Source organism: Denticeps clupeoides, chromosome 3, assembly GCF_900700375.1.
Source record: "Denticeps clupeoides chromosome 3, fDenClu1.1, whole genome shotgun sequence".
NCBI classification, from domain to species: domain Eukaryota; kingdom Metazoa; phylum Chordata; class Actinopteri; order Clupeiformes; family Denticipitidae; genus Denticeps; species Denticeps clupeoides.
The window spans coordinates 21,260,611-21,280,771 of NC_041709.1; the positions used below are offsets into that span (position 1 = coordinate 21,260,611).

General features: G+C 40.5%; 1 protein-coding gene across 2 annotated transcripts; it reads left to right on the forward strand.

Moving 5' to 3' along the window:
* Positions 1 to 2,546: 2,546 nt before the first annotated feature.
* Positions 2,547 to 20,145, forward strand: LOC114787130 (cholesterol 7-desaturase). Of its 2 annotated transcripts, XM_028974921.1 has the most exons (8): positions 2,547 to 3,103; positions 10,981 to 11,169; positions 14,338 to 14,516; positions 14,735 to 14,860; positions 14,971 to 15,090; positions 16,048 to 16,224; positions 16,330 to 16,515; positions 17,749 to 20,145. In XM_028974921.1, exons 1-7 carry the CDS (start codon positions 2,674 to 2,676, stop codon positions 16,489 to 16,491), a joined length of 1,383 nt encoding a protein of 460 aa, XP_028830754.1. In that variant the 5' UTR covers positions 2,547 to 2,673; the 3' UTR covers positions 16,492 to 16,515; positions 17,749 to 20,145. The 2 variants fall into 2 exon arrangements, with proteins under 2 accessions (XP_028830754.1, XP_028830755.1); XM_028974922.1 differs by lacking the exons at positions 16,330 to 16,515; positions 17,749 to 20,145 and having other exon boundaries at positions 15,888 to 16,216.
* Positions 20,146 to 20,161: the final 16 nt, after the last annotated feature.

A 20,161-nucleotide genomic window follows, 5' to 3' on the forward strand; every position in this document is an offset into this window, starting at 1 on the left:
GACAGTCCCCCCTGGAGCAACTCGGGGTTAAGTGTCTTGCTCAGGGACACAATGGTAGTAGGTTGGATTTGAACCTGGGTCTTCTGGTTCATAGGCGAGTGTGTTACCCGGTAGGCTACTACCACCCTGTCAGGCTTTCATGTGCCACTTAAGACACCTCACCACTTTTTATGCATCCATAATCAAATAAACTTCCAAAAATTATTAAATGCATTGGAAAAAAAATATCTTGCTGAAATCTTTAGCAAGCATCATTAATTCCATTGGGTTTATGGATACAAAAATTTAACTCAGCCCCAAGTAAGGGAAAGTAATTTATTTATGTGTTACACTTAAGTACCTATTAAGTTCAACACTCCAACTGATTTATGTCTGTTAAGGAACAGACATAAGAACAGTCTGAAGAGGGACAGGTGGTCTGTTCTTTTTTACAGTTAATATTAGAAGGCAGTATTAGTACAGTGCCCCTGAGCAAAGCACCATCCCCACACACTGCTCCTTGAGCGCCTGTCATGGCTGCCCACTGCTCACCAAGGGTGATGGTTAAACGCCGAGGACACATTTCGTAGTGTGCTGTGCTGTGTTTCACAATGATATCTTCATTGACTCTGATACCCAGAACTTCAAATAAAATGAATAAAGGACAACAGTAAATGAATAACTGGTTAAATGGATATACAGTGGGTACTGAAAGTATTCAGACCACCTTAAAGTTTTCACTCTTTGTTATATTGCAGCCATTTGCTAAAATCATAGAAGTAATTTTTTTTCCTCATTAATGTACATATAGAACATATTTCTGAAAAACACAAAAATGTTGATATTTTTGCAGATTTATTAACAAAGAAAAACTGAAATTTCACATGGTCCTAAGTATTCAGACCCTTTGCTCAGTAATGAGTAGAAGCTCCCTTTTGATCTAATACAGCTTTGAGTCTTTTTGGGAAAGATGCAACATGTTTTTCACACCTGGATTTGGGGATCCTCAGCCATTCCTCCTTGCAGATCCTCTCCAGTTCCGGCAGGTTGGATGTAAATGTTGGTGGACAGACATTTTTAGGTCTCTCCAGAGATGGTCAATTGGGTTTAATTCAGGGCTCTGGCTGGGCCATTCAAGAACAGTCACAGGGTTGTTGTGAAGCTGCTCCTTCATTATTTTCGCTGTGTCGTTGGGTTGTTGTCTTGCTGGAAGAGGCTTCCATTGGGCCACTCTGCCATAAAGCCCTGACTGGTGGAGGGCTGCAGTGATGGTTGACTTTCTACAACTTTCTCCCATCTCCCGACTGCATCTGTGGACCTTGTGATTCTTGTTTGCTCAGACATGGCAAAGATGCTGAAGTTAGCTCATTATTCACAGTTGCTTATTCAATTTGTCTCTGCCACCTTAAATACTGCAGGCTGCAATACAATTTATTTTACATTGAAATGTGAGCAATAAGTGCATGTGAGCAAAGTTACCAGGTCTATTTTACAGTGAAACGTGTTTTGGGCCAGACAAGTATTAGTTGATACTGTTTCTACACATCCTATTTTACCCTTAACAAGTGGGTTTTCAGTTGCCCATGATCTTTTAAACTTTGGGTTGTTTTGTAAGAGAATGCCATTCATCATTCCAATTCACCTTTCCCATGTGAAATGTTCAGTGAAAACAGTGTTGGGCCAGACAGGTAACACGTGATACCATTTCTGATAGTTCAGGATGTTGAGTGGGCAAGTATTGCAGCCTGCTGAGCATTATTTACGGTGGAACTGACAAATCGAATAAGGAGCTACTTCACTTTGTGAGCTGGTTATTAGATACCACTACAGCCAGCTCCACTCCAGCTGCGGTTTTAACAGAACAGCATTGGGTAATATGCATGTGTCACGCGATCACAGATGTGTCTATCATTCTATCATACCACCGAAAAAAAATGGGTAGGGTTAGTCTTGAGGTAATGGTTAGAGTTAAACTTAGGGCTATCAGTTTACTTTACCTGTGTACTATTCTGACAAACAGATAGAATAGAAAACCGATTGGTGGCCAAGCAATCATGTTGTCAGGGCAGCATGGGTGAGTTTGGATGCAAAAAAAAAATTGCCCATGATGCCACGCCCACCACAATGCTGCCCTGGGCAACCACCCATGTCACCTGACAATGGTAGTGGGGTTTGAACCTGTGACTTGGTGTCCTTCTGGTTCACAGACGGGCGTCTTACAGACTAGGCTACTACTAACTATGCTTGATGAGTAACAATTAATTCAGTAAAAGAAAAACATTCATGACAGTTGGCCATATTCTGATCATGTGGGACCGATGTACATGTTCAATTTTTTCCAGTGTATATAAGCCCCTAAATGAGTTGGTACGTCAGACCAAAGCCATATAGATGTAGTGCAAAAGTGTAAAAAAATGACACACACACAAAAAAGAAGATATTAATGGGTGCATCGCCATCAAACTGTCTCTGCAACGGCGCGACAACGCACGCGTCCTGCCACCCGGGGGCGCAGCGTTCGCAGCATCCGGCGACTCCGCGCAGCCTCCAGGCACGTCCCGAACGGGGGATGCACGCACGTTGCACGTCGCAGTAGTTCCTGAGCCGTCCCGCCCTCTGTCCTTATCTAATCTCACAGGTCAAACATCGCCGTGACAAGTGCGACACACGCACTACACCGACACATGCACGGCCATGGAGTGCCATGGCATTTCCACGGCGGGCAAGGTGGTCGCGGCGATCGCGATCAGCCTCGCGGCCGTCCTCGTCATGCATGTGCGGGACCCGTCCGACACTTTCCTCGGGGGAGGATACCCGGAGCTGTGGCGCAGGACCGGGCTGGCCGGGGCGCCGGCCCGAGCGGTCACCTGCATCCTGGCGGGGGGCTTCCTGCTGGCCCTGGGCTGGCTGTACAGGCTGCTGTTCGCCCCGCTGGAGCTGCTGAGGACCGCCGACGAGGTGGGGTACATCGCCGAGGACGGCCGCTCCCGCGCCCAGGCCGCCAACGAAGTGCGCCGGAGACGCAAGACGGGGGAGCTGCCGCCCGTCTACCCCAACGGATGGTATCGGGTGCTGGATTCTCACATGCTGGACCGAGGGGACGTCAAGAACGTGACCGTGCTGGGTACGTGCGGTCCCCACGCAAACACACACAGGTTGTATATTTCACGGTTACCACGTTTCATTCGTTTTGTTCTTTCGCGGAAAATGAATCAAGTGACTCTCACGTCCAGGTAAGGTTGCCAAGGTCGCGCTTTTCACACCCTGTTGAAAAATTTTGACACGGTCGTCTCAAATTCACTCCAGACTCTGTTCTGTACACGAAAGTGTAATTCAACACTAAATCGAAAGTGATGTCGAAAAGTGGCTCACAATTGTTTGATTAGGTTGGGGAATCCGGTCGTGACCTGGCAACCCCGGTTCCAGTTGCATGGCGCGCACCGGCCGCGGTTCAAGTCACCGCGATACGGTGCGGATGCTGACAGCGCAGGATCTGTCAGGCTTCCTGACGACGTGCTCATCTGGCGCAACCCGAACCGCATTTCTCCATTTCAGCCCGTTTGCACTCTAACCCAGGTTGTTCAACCGTTTACCGCAGTCGTGTCTGGCCAGTGAAATCATGAAAGTAACTTTATCACGTCTTCTGTGTCCTCAGGTGATCTTTTCTTAAAACCTAATTTGCCCATGTCATGTCTGAAACCGTTCACTGTATCTGATGTCCAAACCAAACCGTTCTTTGCTGTGATGTATGTTCTTTTTGAATAAAATCAGATCGACATAGGGTCAATGATAACCCAGCCACCAGGGACATAGAGGACATTGTATTTGTTGGTGCTGGTCCCAAGCCTCGGATATATGGGGAGGGTTGCATCAGGAAGGGCGTCCAGTGTAAAACCGGGTGTCCGATTGCGCGGACATCCAGAAGGGCTGTTCCGAAGGGAAACAACGACAACATCAGGGCCAATGATAATCCCTAATTGTACTGGTTAGCAATGTGACCTCACACCTCCAAGGTTGTGAGTTCATATCTCGGCACGCACCTTGTGTCTGAGGATTTTGCACCTCCCAGTGTTGGATCAGGTCTCTTCCACATTCTGTGGCATGTACACTTGGTGAATTAAATTGACCGTAGGTGTGAGTGTGTGAGTGAATAATGTGTGTGTGCCCTGTGGAAGACTGGCGCCCCGCCCTGGGTGAGTCCCTGCCCTGCGCTCAGTTTCCTGGGATGGTACCTGCCATTCATGACCCTGAGTAACAGGAGTATGCAGTGAGTGGCTGAGAGAGGAAACATGGGTGGTAGTATCCTAGTGCTTAAGACAGGTTCAAACCCCACCTACTACCATTATGTCCCTGAGCAAGACACTTAACCCTGAGTGTTTCCAGGGGGACTGTCCCTGTAACGACTGATTTGTAAGCACCTCTGGATGAGGGCGTCTGTGATAAATGTAAATCAGATTAAAGAAAAATAGGGGTGACAACAAAAAACATTAAATAGTTTTTCAGCCCAAAAATAAAAACGTACATACTTCATTTTTTACCACTATCTGTGAAACCTTGAACATATACTTTATTTGTTTTTATATATTACAGGCCAGCATCCTATGACCCCCAAAGATAGTGAAGGGCAATAAAAACTTGGCTCTGATCAGACTCTGTTGCATATCACCTGAATTTTATAGTCAATGTGAAATAGTATCCATATAAGGGACGATTTGATAACTAGACACTGGTGTGTCTGAGCTTCCTGTGTCCGCATGCAAGACAGAGAATTAATATTAATGCCAATATATAGACACCTGATACTGTTACCAGAGAACTCAGAACATTCATATGAACCCTTAATAGAATAGCATTATGTCATTGTATTAAATATGTATTTAATGACCATGAATGTCTGGACTTAATCAATGCAGCTATGTACTCTGGACTGTTGTGTTTTTAAACCATTGTTTCCAGGCACTTTACTCTCTGCACATACGCACTGATTACGAAAGGCGGAGCTGCAACTGAGTCTCTCCTGATCAGCTCTGAGTGTAGAAAAAGTAGGAGAGGGCTGAATAATTATAATCTTGCATGCATGTTCAGACATTTTACACTTTTCCAATCAGCAGTTGAATGACTGGGAACGACTGTTCCCAGTCTGTGACTACTCTGTGAATAGGTGTTTATCAATTTGCTGATCAAGATTTATTCTTTGAGGTGTGTGACACATTTATGTTGCACATTGTTTGCAAGAATATCCATATGGGCAGATTTCTTCAAGTGCTGAATCATTGTGACCTTTCAGTTGAGTTTAATCTACTGTTTGAGCCCCTTTGAACACCTATATTGTAGGCTGTATTGTTCATTGTATACATTTCCTTGTCTTTTCCTTTCAGCGATTAAAACTGAATCACTTGGTCTTTGTTAAAATCCCTGGTTACGAGGAAAGGCACTTCACAGAAACTGTCAAACAAACAGTCATTGTGTTTCTGTCTCAACATCTGAAGTCTCATGTGTTATGGGGAACAATTGAATTCGAAAGGTCAGACATGCCCAGATCACTTCATTTTGGGTCTTTCAGTGTTGTATGGTTGCCTTGGAAACACATATTAGATTTTTCTCTTTGAGAAGGTACTGCAGAATGAATATTAGAGATTTCAACAATAAATTTGAAGTCAAGTAAACAAATTGACATGATGTCATCTGTGCATGTGCAATTCCACCTGTCAACTCATAAAAATATATATATATTATAATAAAGCAATAATGCTGTAACACACACACTGGAAGTAGCTTTGTTTTATTATTGAGTTAACACACACATTGGGAACTGAAAATCCAAAACACAGACTCCTAAATGTCCTAAATGTCCGAGGCAGAAGTTGAACACCAGAACAATATTATTTGAAATGTATTTTTTCTGTGAAATTACTGTCATTGAACAATGTACACAGAACTTATTTACAGGAAAATTGTAGATGCAAAATGTTCAGAAACATTGTTCCAATGCAAAAATTCAAAGGCTAATACAATTTCTAAGTCAGATGGAACAGGTTTTCTTCCATACAAAGGCAGTATGACTGGGCATGCACAGCTCTTGACATGGCATTACAAATATTCAAGTTTTGAAGACACTTTTAAAGTACTATGTTTGGGGTTAATGAAAAATCCGAAAGAAATTACAAGTAGCAGAATAAGGGGAAGAATTTCAGGATGCTTTTTCAATGGTGGATGTGTTGCATTTTACCCAGATACAATACTGCTTTTTTTCTGATTGGCTGTTGTCTAGGCCCTTTCTTTTTTTGATTGGCTGTAAGTGACAGGCCCTAGGACCCAGCAGAGACACGCAGGTTTCATAGGCTTTTTAGTGGCATAATTTTGTTTCATAGGCATATTTTGAGGTATTTTAGCCTACAAATAATTTTTCTTCTTGAGAAACACAATATGTGGTGTGTGTGACAAAAAACTAAAAAGAGTGACACTCGAGAGCCCAGAACATTCTCATGTTAGGCTAAAACAATTAAGAAACTCCAATTTAAGTTTGAGAACCTGTTATTGGCCAGCATATTTACAAACCTGTTTGGAATACTCATCTTCAACGTCTCCAGACACGTTCTCTTCTAAACAGCCGATTGATCCCACTTCCAATCACAGCTTCTTCTGTTGCCTATAACTGCAGCATCATTAGCTGCGCCACCTCCAATAGAGGAGTGTGTACAGGAGCCAACGCCTCTCTGTCTGTTCAGCTGTGCATAAGGCATAAATGATCGATCGCAAGTGGTGTTTGCCCCTTTTGCAATAAGCTGCCAGGTCAGATCGATAAAATAGATTTCCATCGTGAGAAATCCGACGTATGGCTTGAGTGTGAAGACAGTCAGATGCATGTGTTTCAAGGTCATATGTGTGTATGTGTGTGTATACACTATTGGATACAAAAATGTAAAAAAAAATACAATGGGCGATTCTACTTCATAATTTGTATGGCATCTAATGTCAAATGTTTCCAAACAATAACGTGCAGAGAGATGCATGTTCTTTGTGAAAGATAACGTGCCACCAGTCAGATCAGTCAGATTTCTATTTATTTTTTGATAGTTCTCTATTCTCTTTTCTTGTTCTTGCATTCTTTTCACATGTGACCTTGTAATTGTACTGTTCTTTCTTCTTATTCCTTTTTGTCTGGATATAAAATTCCTGCTTTTAGGGTTAATGATAATCTCTAATTGTACCTTTAGAAGATTTACAATCATGTTTAATTGCCGCTCACTGTAGAAAGAATTTGATATTATATACTGTAGGTTATCTACGGTAACTTTTATCACAATCTTACACACCAGCATACCTGGTGTTATAGAATCAGCATGTCAGACATACTAATCAGACAAAAGTGATCAACAGTGAACAACAATGCTATAAAAGCACAATGAAAAACATAAAATCACCCATTTTGGTAGAGCTGTGCACAAATGTGAACAATATACAGTACATGTAACAGTACATACAGTATTGTACAGTACTGTAACATACAGGTACAGTTAGTCATTCTGGCACATCCAGACGTTCCTGTCTGTCTGGCCACATATTTTCATCTACATCACAACGGATGTTATCCCTCGCAATGCAGCGAGGAAAGTATCTTCTGGAGTGGTGAATCCATCCTCTACAGGACTCCAACATGCTGCATCCATGGCTGCTAGCAGGGCCATTTGCTAATGTGGATGCCGGTCATAAACTTTCTACCTCCAGGCAGAGAAAAACTCCTCTATTGGATTAAGGAATGGGGAATATGGAGGGAGATATTCAACCAGCATTCTTTCATGTGCTGCAAACCACTCTCTGACCAGATGGGAGTGGTGAAAACGGACATTATCCCAGACAACAACATACTTGCGGAGTTGGCCTCCACCCCTCTCATTCTCAGGGACTAGGTACCTGTAAAGAGTGTCTAAAAATGTCAGGAGATGTGGGGATTTGTATGGACCAAGAAGGGGGATATGGGTGAGGACGCCGTTGTCTGAGATGGCTGCACACATGGTAATATTCCCTCCGCGCTGACCAAGGACTTCAGTGGTTGCTCTCTGTCCAATGCGATTTCTTCCACGCCTTCTGCCTTTGGCCAGATTGAAACCTGCCTCATCAACATATATGAATGTGTGCAGTGGTTCCCTGGCTTCCAGCTCCAGTACACGCTTTAGAGAGAGACAGAAATGCAATTTCACAACTGTCCTGTGAACAATAACAAACAATAATGCATGCATTTGGTAAAACACATTGTAGAGTATGTTTTGTAGAATTGCTAGTGTACTGCATGAAACTACAAAGTACTGTAAAGAAGTTTACAGTGCTGAACATAGAAGACCTGCTTTACCTGCACATACTGGTGACGGATCTCCTTCACCCTTTCACTGTTTCGTTCAAATGGCAGTTTATACAATTGCTTCATGCAGATTTCATTTTTTTTGAGAACTCTGTCAATTGTTGAAATTGAAACAGATTCAATATTGCCAAATACCGTGTTATTCTCTATGACAGCGCTTTGTATTTCTCTCAACTTCATTGCATTGTTTGCAATGACCATTGCACAAATGGCAGTGGTGGCCTAGCGGTTAAGGAAGCGGCCCCGTAATCAGAAGGTTGCCGGTTCGAATCCCGATCCGCCAAGGTACCACTGAGGTGCCACTGAGCAAAGCACCGTCCCCACACACTGCTCCCCGGGCGCCGGTCATGGCTGCCCACTGCTCACTCAGGGTGATGGGTTAAATGCAAAGGACAAATTTCACTGTGTGCACCGTGTGCTGTGCTGCTGTGTATCACATGTGACAATCACTTCGCTTATTATTACTTATTATACTTATTCCTCTTGCTTGGGGTAAAAAGGGGCCCTCTTCCACCTCCGCGAGGTTGTCTTTCAATCCTATGTGGTGCAGAGTAAAATTACAGTAAAATTACAAATACAGTACAGTAACATGAGATATGTATGAGATGGTACAGTACAGTAAATTACTGTATGCATACCTGTTTTCCCTACGGAATGTTTGAATGATTGAACTGACAGTAGTTCTTCCAATATTGGGTTGCACCCTTCGACCAGCCTCCTCCATGGTGAGGCTGTGATTGACAACATGGTCCACAATTGTAGCCCTGATTTCATTAGGAATTTGCCTATATCTGCCTCTTCTCCCTCTTCCCCTTCCTCCCTGCATCCTCACCCCTCTTCCACGATGCTAACCTTCCATTTTGTGTCACAGAAGTGTAGAAATGGTACACACTAGCTCCTGCTCAGTTCATATATGCTTGCCAATTGAGGATTCACAGGATTCATCCATGATTGACAGTGAACAAGTTGTTTGTCATTGGTTACAACTAAAATTTCACACACCTCCTCATGAGTGACAGCTGAAATTCACCTGAGATCAATTGTTCAATTTAGGAGACATTTCCAGGAAAAATGATAAAGAAAGGTATAGAATTTGCTTGACAGATGACTAATATTTGACATTTGATAACTAGGTCAACAATTTTGTGTGTAATGACTCAAGCAATGAAAGTAAGACTATTAGTTTTATTGAGAACGACTATTCAGCATCCATAAGTATAATTCATTTTGACTGACATGACATAAGCAAATGGAAATGTCAAAAAACAGCAGAGAAATGTATGAAAGCAACTGATACATGTCCAAAATCATTTGCAGTTTGTTCAGAGAAAGGAGAAATTGCTACGATGATGTGCACAAATGACTAAATGTTGTGGAGGTTGAAATAATAGTTATGAGAATTTTAATTCTGATCTGAGAAACGCACCAAAGCGACTGAGAAAAACTGTAAATCCCTGTGTTTGTGAGTCATGCGTTTGCTTCCTTTCTTCCCTGTCTTGAAACATTTTTACATGTATTGCATTTAGCAGGCACCATTATCCAGAGCGACAGGACAGTCCCCCTGGAGACACTCAGGGTTAAGTGTCTTGCTCAGGGACACAATGGTAGTAAGTGGGGTTTGAACCTGGGTCTTCTGGTTCTTAGGCAATGCAACTACCACCCCAGGTCACCCTGTTTCACTACAATCTGAATGTAGTGACTGAATGCTGTAATTAAATTACAAAAAAAAAGTTATTTTCCTGAGGTAATGCACACTTTTTATATCCACTGTAAATTGCAGTCTACTAAGTTTTAAAAGTCTGACAGACAGACAGACAGACAGACAGACAGACAGACAGACAGACAGACAGACAGACAGACAGACAGACAGATAGATAGATAGATAGATAGATAGATAGATAGATAGATAGATAGATAGATAGATAGATAGATAGATAGATAGATAGATAGATCTGCATGTTGTGGCCTCTTTAGTTTCTTGCAGCAGTTAATTCTCTGTCCCAGATTTGTTTGACCTAATTGAATTTGAGCTACAGAATCCCCTGAGCATAATTTATTAATTCATACCCCTGGCAATACAGTGGAAGAGCCAGAGGCTCTTGAGGGAAATGCAATTTATCTAGTATTAGACTGTAATTATGCCAACATCTTTGATAATCCCCACAATAACACATTATAGAGAGCAATACATAGATAAATTGTACACATAGATACATAGATATATAGATATATATAAACAATACAATAGATAAACAATATTGATACATTATATAACAGAATAGATTGTTTTATACATCATTTTAACATTGTGGGTTCTCAGAGATTCTAGTGAAAAAAGCTAAAATAAAAAAAATCCAGAGCAGCAAACAAAATAAACCTTCTGTCTGTTTCTTATAAATGTATGATTGGCTGGTACTATTATTATTCAATATTGTGCTGCACATATCGTTGTGGTGCCATCTATTGGCCACTGAAGGTTAAGACGTCTGTGTAATCAGAGACAACAGAGCTTTTTGTTCTTTACAATATCTAATCAAATGATTGAGTGTAATGATTGCAATTTTTGTTACCTTTACTAAGTAATATTTACCAACTGAACAGCATCCCTGAACAAAATTTCTCTCTGCCTCCCTCCCTCATAGGAGAACAGTTGGCTGTCTTTCGGGGTCTTGATGGGAAGGCATATGTAGTGGATGCATATTGCCCCCATTTGGGTGCTAACCTGGCAGTGGGAGGCCGTGTGGTCGGGGGATGCATAGAGTGTCCCTTTCACGGCTGGCAATTTCGTGGAGAGGATGGAAAGTGCGTCAGGATTCCATATGCAGAGAAAGGTAAGAGACTTATTTTACTGACCCCTGCAATAGTTGACAGATGACAACCATTATCGCAGGGTTCAGAACTGAGCTCAAAAACTGACACGTGTAGTACATTCAATGTGTTTTCTTTATTTTCATGACCATTTACATTGGTAGATTCTCACTGAAGGCATCAGAACTATGAATGAACACATGTGGAGTTATGTACTTAACAAAAAGTGGAGACCTGGTCTCCACAGTCACCGGACCTGAACCCAATCCAGATGGTTTGGGGTGAGCTGGACCGCAGAGTGAAGGCAAAGGGGCCAACAAGTGCTACACACCTCTGGGAACTCCTTCAAGACTGTTGGAAAAGCATTTCAGGTGACGACCTCTTGAAGCTCATCGAGAGAATGCCAAGAGTGTGCAAAGCAGTAATCAGAGCAAAGGGCGGCTATTTTGAAGAAACTAGAATATAAAACATGTTTGAGCTAGTACATAACTCCACGTGTGTTCATTTATAGTTTTCTACCATCTACCAATGTAAATGGTCATGAAAATAAAGAAAACACATTGAATGAGAAGATGTGTCCAAACTTTTGACCTGTACTGTATATTCAGTAGGGCTGCACGATTTGGGGAAATGCAGCGTGTCATGCGGCGTCTAACCATATGTCTCCGAAATGAAAGTCATGTGACCAACACGTCACATCCGACTGAAGTGAAACTTCAGTGAGCTCGCAAACTTGGAGAGAATGAGAGAATGGATATGTCGCCGATCCAATCCATGTACTAATCATTTAAATTGCACAGACTGACATCGCAATTACGATTGCGATTAGATTAATCGTGCAGCACTAATATTCAGTAGGGCTGCAACAACGAATCGATTGAATCGATAAAAATCGATTACTAAAAGAGTTGGCCACGAATTTCCTAATCAATTCGTTATGTCGCGCAACGCAGAGACGTTTGATTATAAAAAAAAACTTTATTTGAGCGTGGAGTGGAGTGAACACACTCGGTCTCTCTCGCGCACAGATGCTAGCAGAGTTTGGCGCCTCATAGACAGCGCGGAGCAAAAATAAAAAAAAACAAGCGGAGGTAGAGGACAGATACATGGCGGAGGCAGAGAAATCTGCGCGAAAATATGCAAAAGCGACATGGCACGGCACGGGAGCACCATGGCAATGATCCAGCACCTGAAACGCAAACATGTTGGAGTGTTTGAGGAGGAAGAAGGGTTCAGCAGCAGGGTAAGTCGCTACAGAATCCTACTTTTGTTCCGTTTTGAAGAGAGGAACGTAATGTCCCTGGTGCTGGTGTTTAACTCACCGCGGAGGAGAACTAGATGGGGATTTACAGCGCCAGGGTGGTAGTGGCCTAGTAGGTTAGACACTCGCCTATGAACCAGAAGACCCGGGTTCGAATCCCACTTACTACCATTGTGTCCCTGAGCAAGACACTTAACACTAAATTGCTCCAGGGGGGGACTGCCCCTGTAAATACTGATTATAAGTCGCTCTGGATAAGGGCGTCTGATAAATGCTGTAAATGTAAATGTTTACCCGTCATCCAGCTTGACAAGCATGACAAGTTAGCGTTAGCTTGTTAATAACAGTAGTAAAGCAGGGTGCTATAGTTACTTTGCATTAAAAGACTAAAGACATGTTTTTATTCACTAGTCTTTTTTGGACCATTCATTTTTCAATCTGTTGTCATGTATAGCTACACTGCAAAAAAAAACTTTTCTTACCTAGTAATTTTGTCTCGTTTCCAGTCCAAATATCTAAAAAATCTTAAATCAAGATTACTAGACAAGAAAAATGGCATGTGAAAATTAAGTGATGCTTAAAACTGTTTGAGATTATATCTCATTAAGATTAGTTTTCTTACCCCACTGGCAGATAATTTTGCTTGTTTTAAACAAACAATCATTTAATTTTGAGATGTTTTATCAGAAAACAAGACATAATTTCTTATGCTATTTCATGTGTCTAGTAAATGTATCTTGATTTAAGATTTTTTAGAGATTTGGACTGAAATCAGGACAAAACTACTAAGTTAGAAAAGCATTTTTTGCAGTGTGTGTGTGTGTCAGTGTGAGAGTTTTGTGAGTGTGTGCGTCTGCAAGTGTGTGCATCTGCAGTGTAGTGTAGAGAACAAGTTCTGACATTCAAACAAATCCTGTTAAATTTTCTGATTTGTATTGTTCTTTATTTTTTTTATAAATTATTTATCGTTCTGGCAGCTCAGGTGGCAAATGTAAAGCATACATGTGTATGTTTTTTGTGTTAGTCAATTTTATTTTATTATTATTATAACAGCTCAAGGAGCAACATGTTTGTGCACTTTCTAAAGATTTTGGTTCTGTTTTTGAATAAAGGGTTGGAAATTAATGCTTTTCTTTTTTTTTTTTATCCGATTCTACGATTAATTAAAAAATCGACAGATTAATCGATTATTAAAATAATCGTTAGTTGCAGCCCTAATATTCAGTATAATGAACCATGGCTGTTGCATTAATTATGGATCTGATGGTGAGGCACAGCATCTTTAAAAATCTGAATACAAATAGATATGAACTTCATAAGACCTGGCAGTCATTCACATGCACTTTAGTTGATGAACTCATACACAATTACAGACACAGTTCCCTTAGGGCAGATCCACCCAGAGACAGACCTCTCTCTCTCTCTCTCTCTCTCTCTCTCTCTCTCTCAATCTCTCACGCTGTTCCTTCATTCTCTGATTTTGTATGCATGATGTGTGACTCAGCATGTAGTCAACAGTAATTGAATTATTAATGCATCTCTGAATAAATTATTTCTGGAAATAAAAGCTCGGCTGAGCTACAAATTGACATTTGATTTGACTTAAAATGTCCTCTGGTAAAATGAAACTCTGAAGGGTTTCTGAACAGTGTATTAACTTCTTCTTCGGTAGATTATGCTATTTTCCTTTTTTATGTAGGTTTGCTTGCGAAAAAAAATAACAATGAAATGTAATATAATTTATAATATACACAATATGTACCATATGTTCATAATAATATATGTACCATAACTGGTCGAATGTAATTCTTTATTTTATTATCAAACAATTTAAGTGTCTGTTATATCTGAATACTTGAAAAAGTTTCATAGTTTTCATAGTTTTGATGTCTTTTTTGCCCTATCTTTGGTGCCATGTTTAACCTTCCAGTGCCAGAGTTCGCGAGGGTCCGCTGTTGGCCAAACTGTGAGGTGAATGGTCAGATACTGGTGTGGTTCCATTGCGATGGCGTGGAACCTGGTTGGGCGGTCCCGGAACAGGAGGAGATCAAACGGGGGGAGTGGGTCTACCGTGGACGTACTGAGCACTTCATCAACGCTCACATTGAGGTAGGAGGGGCTTGTTACTGTATGAACCATGGTTTGAAATGTGTGTAATAAGAGGAGTTTTTTTCCACTAGAACCTTACTGTACTGCATAGTAAGAGTATATATTTGGTGTTTTGTAATATATTTTGTAGGTTTGCTTTTGTTGGAAAACAAATACCCTAAGATTCTGATTATAATGTTCTTTGAGATTCTAATGAGTTATATTTGCCCTTTTTGCAGGAGATCCCTGAAAATGCAGCAGACATTGCCCATCTGGCCCACTTGCATACCCCCGGAATTGTCAGTGGAGTAGACCTACGCTACACCAACAGCAAAACCTGGGAGTTTATTCGTCATGACTGGAAGGTGAGTGAGAGTGTGGGACGCAGACAGAAAAAAGGATAAAATGTCTCATGTGTGTAAGTATGATTTAGAAAGTTGGAGTTTATGTTCTGTGAGTTTAATGTCGTTTACAGGTCGAGTGGATGCCAGAGCCAGAACCCGACAGGCATTGCTCTCAAATGCTGGTGAAACACGCACTCACTGTGTTTGGCCGCCACTGGCCTCTGCTTGATCTGGACGTTGTTGCTCGACAGGTATGAACTGATTTGCAAAGCACGCCGTCCAAAACACACAGTGAAAACATAACTAATTACAACATGCCTCTGATTGTGAAAAAACAAACTGTTTGCTGGCCATGTTGTGAGAGAATAAATGGGTTTCCACACAGATAGACAGGGGGAGGTAGTGAGTCACATTCTGGGATTATTACAGATTGTTGCAGATTATTATGTTACAATATGTTGCCTCATGCCTCAGTGATTATACCAAAAAATACAAAAAAACAAAAAAAAACCTGATTCCTAATTTTGTGCACCGGTTCCCTCTTGTATATTACTGCCTAGTTTGTGTCATTGGGTCATTGTACGCGGTCTCTTCTAATGTTACTATTTGTGTTTTGTTCTATGTTTTGTGAATAAACCCCCCTTTTTTGTATAATCATGTGAATGCGTCCTCGCCAGCAGCGGAGCTTTGACAGTTTTTTTCAAATAATCAATTAACCAATAAATAATCAATTTAAAGAGACATTCTTGCATTAGTGAACACAGCATCTATCAGAACTGAAAATAGTTACTGATAATGGGTCTTACATGTATGCAGATATTTAACTCATTAACAGCCATTTCTAGCTACCATAGACATTGATAACATGAACATGTCTGGACTGGATCAATTTGATGTAAATAGGATTATAACAAATTGTCAATAATAATCATATCTGAATAGAAGTTGGTGGGAAGATCTCTGGTATGCAGAGGACCTTTTCATTCAGTGATTTTGTGTCTGCAGCATATATTTACCTCATCCTTTTATCCTTTTGTATGTATTGCAGATTGGTGAACTTCTTCTGAATCAACACTTTGCTTCCATAGCAACACCCATCTTCCCTACAGAAATTCTGAAACTGGCATTCTGTTTTAGAATAGGTTTTGAATGGCTTTCCACCAGCTTTCATTACATCACTTTTTATTGGTGTGTGTCTGTGTTTTCAGGTGGGTCCAGGCATTGTGTTTCTTCTGTTTAATCACAGCTTTTTGGGTCGTGGCGTCATCATGCATTGTGTCACGCCGGTGGAGCCTCTGCTGCAGTGTGTCTCACACACCATCTTTTATCAGAGCAGCATTCCACCGCTCATCCCCAAATTCATTCTACGGGCCGAGTGCATACAGGTAACACATAAATGTTAAATAATGTATTGTAAATAACCTATTGTAGAATGTTGCAATATTTTAATTCCATCTCCCAACGTCCTCTGACACTGTGTTGTTCTGCAGTTTGAGAGGGACGTGATGATCTGGAACAATAAGACGTATGTCTCCAAACCCATGCTGGTGAAGGAGGACTCTGCCATTCAGAAACACCGGCGCTGGTTCAGTCAGTTCTACAGCGAGAACAGCCCCAGACTGCGCTATCAGCACGATACGCTGGACTTCTGAGCACAACCAACTTCAACATCACAGGTGATACACACACACACACAGAGCTGGACGCTGCAAAGAGGGAGAGAACTATGGAAAAGAACAATAATCACTAAGAAAGGGTGATATTCCTTTGCTTATTCAAAGCCAATTCAGTTGCAGATAATTATTTTTCCACAGTGTAGACAACCATCATTGACCTCAGTCTTTGACCTTTGACCACTAAAGTGTAATCAGTTTATCGATGAGTCTTATTGTAGAACCCTTATTTGCAGTAGCCTCCTTCTAACTTTCTCGCACTTACAATCTTTCTGAATTCTAGATCCAAGTGGACAGGTTTTTGCACAAATCATTATTTTGCCATCGGCACGCTGAAGGGTTCATGAGCGTATACTTAGCAGAAGAGAAATCCGCTCACAAATGCAAACATTACATGATCATATCATGACTGACTCACTAATTCCTGCCCTGATTATGAGGGGACAATGTACCAACTGCACCAAATATGATTGGTGGAATGTTTGATTGGTTTTCTAAAAACATTGGCATAAAATATGTTTTTTTTTTTTTTTACAGTAACACTGTAAATATCAGAACAACGTTATTGTGTAAAAAATCCACTAGCATGATTAGGGGAGCAGGAAGCCCATGACGTGACAAATGTTTAATTACCTCAAAAAGACAGACAGCTTTGTGATTATATTGGGGGGCTTATATTGGCTGGATCTGTTTTTTGAAGGGTCATGACCCCCCCTGCAAATTACTCCTATGACAGGAGGTAACAGTGGCCTTGATCATTTATCCTTGACCACAAAAATCTAATGACTTCATGTTCAGATTTGTAGAAATTAGTAGAAATGTGACAACACCCCTAGCTACATAGCTGAATGACTCATGCATGAATTATAATTCGCATTACAGACAAAAAATGTTCATCCATACGTGAGAATTCAAGAAAAACACATGTAATGACCCACTTTCATCAGGAGATGAGGAGGGAAAGAGAGGGAGGGAGAAAAATGAAATCTATCCAGCCTCCAATTACCTTACCCCGGAGCTGGAGGCTCATTTAGTCTAATAGCTAATTACCCATGGATCTGCTGAGCTGTAGCGCCAGAGATCACGCTGGCATCCGCCGCTAACCAAACCAGAACACTTATATTTATGAGAGTGATAATGAAACTTTAATTACAAAGCTCATCTCTGCTCCAGCACAGCTCCGCGGATGAGGGGAATTGTATTACTAGTTTTTTTCTTGTCTTCCTTTTTTTGCAGGTGCCAGGCAGGACTGTAATGAAGTCAGCGCTGTTGGCGCAATTTTGGCAATTTTCCCTCCCGAGGGATGTTTTTTCTCGACGAAGGGATGCAAATATTGAAACACTATGAAATATATCGAATCATATTTATAAAAGAATCATACACCTGCCTGCTTATTCTCTATACTGATGGGAACATTACTGTTCTTATCGAAGTGCCTCTGAAAACTGGGACGTTTAACTATGTTACGCAGTTTTCCAGCAAAGATCACAATCTTCAATAGTAATTCTACACGGACATAAACATGAATAGTGTTTATTGATCTTAGCACAATGACAAAAAAATGCTTGTACGGACATCTTGTTGCCTAGCTAGAGATCATTATTCAGTTTTATGGGAACAGCATCTCAGTCTTGACTTCTGTGTGATGCATCATGTGATTCAGTGACCTCTGATAGGAAATCCCTATCAGACTATCTTTGATAAGACTGAGCTGGAGTGCAATTGGCCCTACAGCAGCAAATACTGAAAGCCTTAATGTTTAACCACACCTGGGTCTTTATCACATCTGGGCTGTTGCTTGTGACCACCATCAAGTGGGTTTGTACTCACTATGCAGCACTGTCTTAATGGTTCCCTATCATGAAAATTTCACTTTGTGAGATTATTTGTAAAGTGTAAAGAGTGCTTTGGCCATTCTGGTTCACTGTTTTTTTACTTAATTTTTGTCTGGAAAAATGCAGACACGACTTCCTGTCTGCGCCAAACATTGTTGTTGGTGGATGGTGTTGATAACGTAATTTCCACAAATACCCCCTCAACTTCTATATTCCACTCTGCTCCTAATACTTTATATTAAATGTACTAATCCCTATTAAAATGTTAGGTTTCTGACAACAATAAATTATTTTAAAATGTTTCCCCGTTTTAATGCAGCCTATAACCTGGGCAAAAAAAATCACTAAACTTTTAAGGAAGAAAAATACAAGATATTTAAAAAATGTCTTTATGCACTCTTCCTTGCAAAAGAATTCCAAATCTGTGAGATTGCGGGGGGGGATCTCTTGTACACAGTCCTCTTCTTTCACTCCACAGAGTTTCTATTGGTCTTGGTCTTTTCAAAACTTTACTTTTCTTTTTGTTGATTTGGATGTATGTTTAGGGTTGTTGTTGGGTTCATGGTTTTAACAATAATTTTATTTGTGACAAAAGTTGCTTTAATATACAAAAATCCTAAAAATGTTCTTTTTGTTTCTATTGTATAGTATTATGCTATTTGGATTTGTAAGCATTTTCACAAACATCTCCAGCAAACAATGTTGTTTCCTAATTATTATTACATGTTTACCAGGGATATCATGGGGGGCAATAATACATAGCTGAGACTTGACATCCACTGTCAATCTTTTCCCTTCCTTTTTACTGAAACATTTAGTGGAAGATTTTGGTGGAATTCTTTGAAAGACTAGTCTTCCTTTGACAGATAGGCCATTTTTGATCCGTTAAAGCATAAATGAATATTTTGTTGGTGCTAAAACTTGCAATCATGTTCATTTAGAGCATGCAATGCTCTGGTACCGAAGAATACCATGTAAGCTTTAAAATTTTAAAGACCTTATCCTGTAATGCTCTGTCCTAATGTCATATAGAGTTTGTCTCATGATCTTCAGTATGTAGCAGCACTGCAGGCTTGTCTTTTTAAATGTGTCTAACCAGCCTCACTGAGTGTGGGTCAACCTACATAAGAAAACTGCTAGATCTTAACTGTTCAGGAGACTCCACAAGCTCAAGATCTATACAACTATATTTTGCAGTTATTTTGTAAACAAACAATATGTAGTATATTCCACATAAATAATCTCAGCACTGTACAATGCTGAGTACGGGGACTGATAACAACATATATGAATACACTGTTGGTAAGTGATAATAGAAAAATATATTTTTGCAAAGAAAAATGCAATTTAATTTAGTGAAATAAAAAAAATTACATTTTACATTTAAAAATGTGCTCCAAATTCCGGTGGGCAAAACAGAAATATTGCTGGTTTTGTTTTTGTATTTTAGTATTTCACACAACAAGCCTGACAACAAGCATGAAATGGGATTTTAATTTCGCACAACTGGATCCATAGGAGGTGTTGTTTTATGAATAACATAATGCACTTTACCATTTGCCATTTGGCTGTTATCTACCTGCAGTATCATGGACAAAGGAGATACTGAAAAATGCACATTTGATGTCATACCAACCTACATAACTGTGGAATTGTGCATATAGAACATAAGCTACTCCTTTGGTGCACTACCAATATGAATTCCATGTTACAAATGATTGTAATAGAAGGAAAATGCATATTATTGTTGTTGTTATAAGTCTTAAGTTTCGGAATTAAATAGTCTTTTTATTATGTTTTCACTGCATACTGAA

Coding starts and splice junctions, on each gene's coding strand:
- LOC114787130 (XM_028974921.1), top strand. CDS start 2,674: ATGGAGTGCCATGGCATTTCCACGGCGGGCAAGGTGGTCGCGGCGATC. Junction 11,170..14,337: donor GATTCCATATGCAGAGAAAG/GTAAGAGACTTA, acceptor TTAACCTTCCAG/TGCCAGAGTTCGCGAGGGTC. Junction 14,517..14,734: donor TCATCAACGCTCACATTGAG/GTAGGAGGGGCT, acceptor CCCTTTTTGCAG/GAGATCCCTGAAAATGCAGC.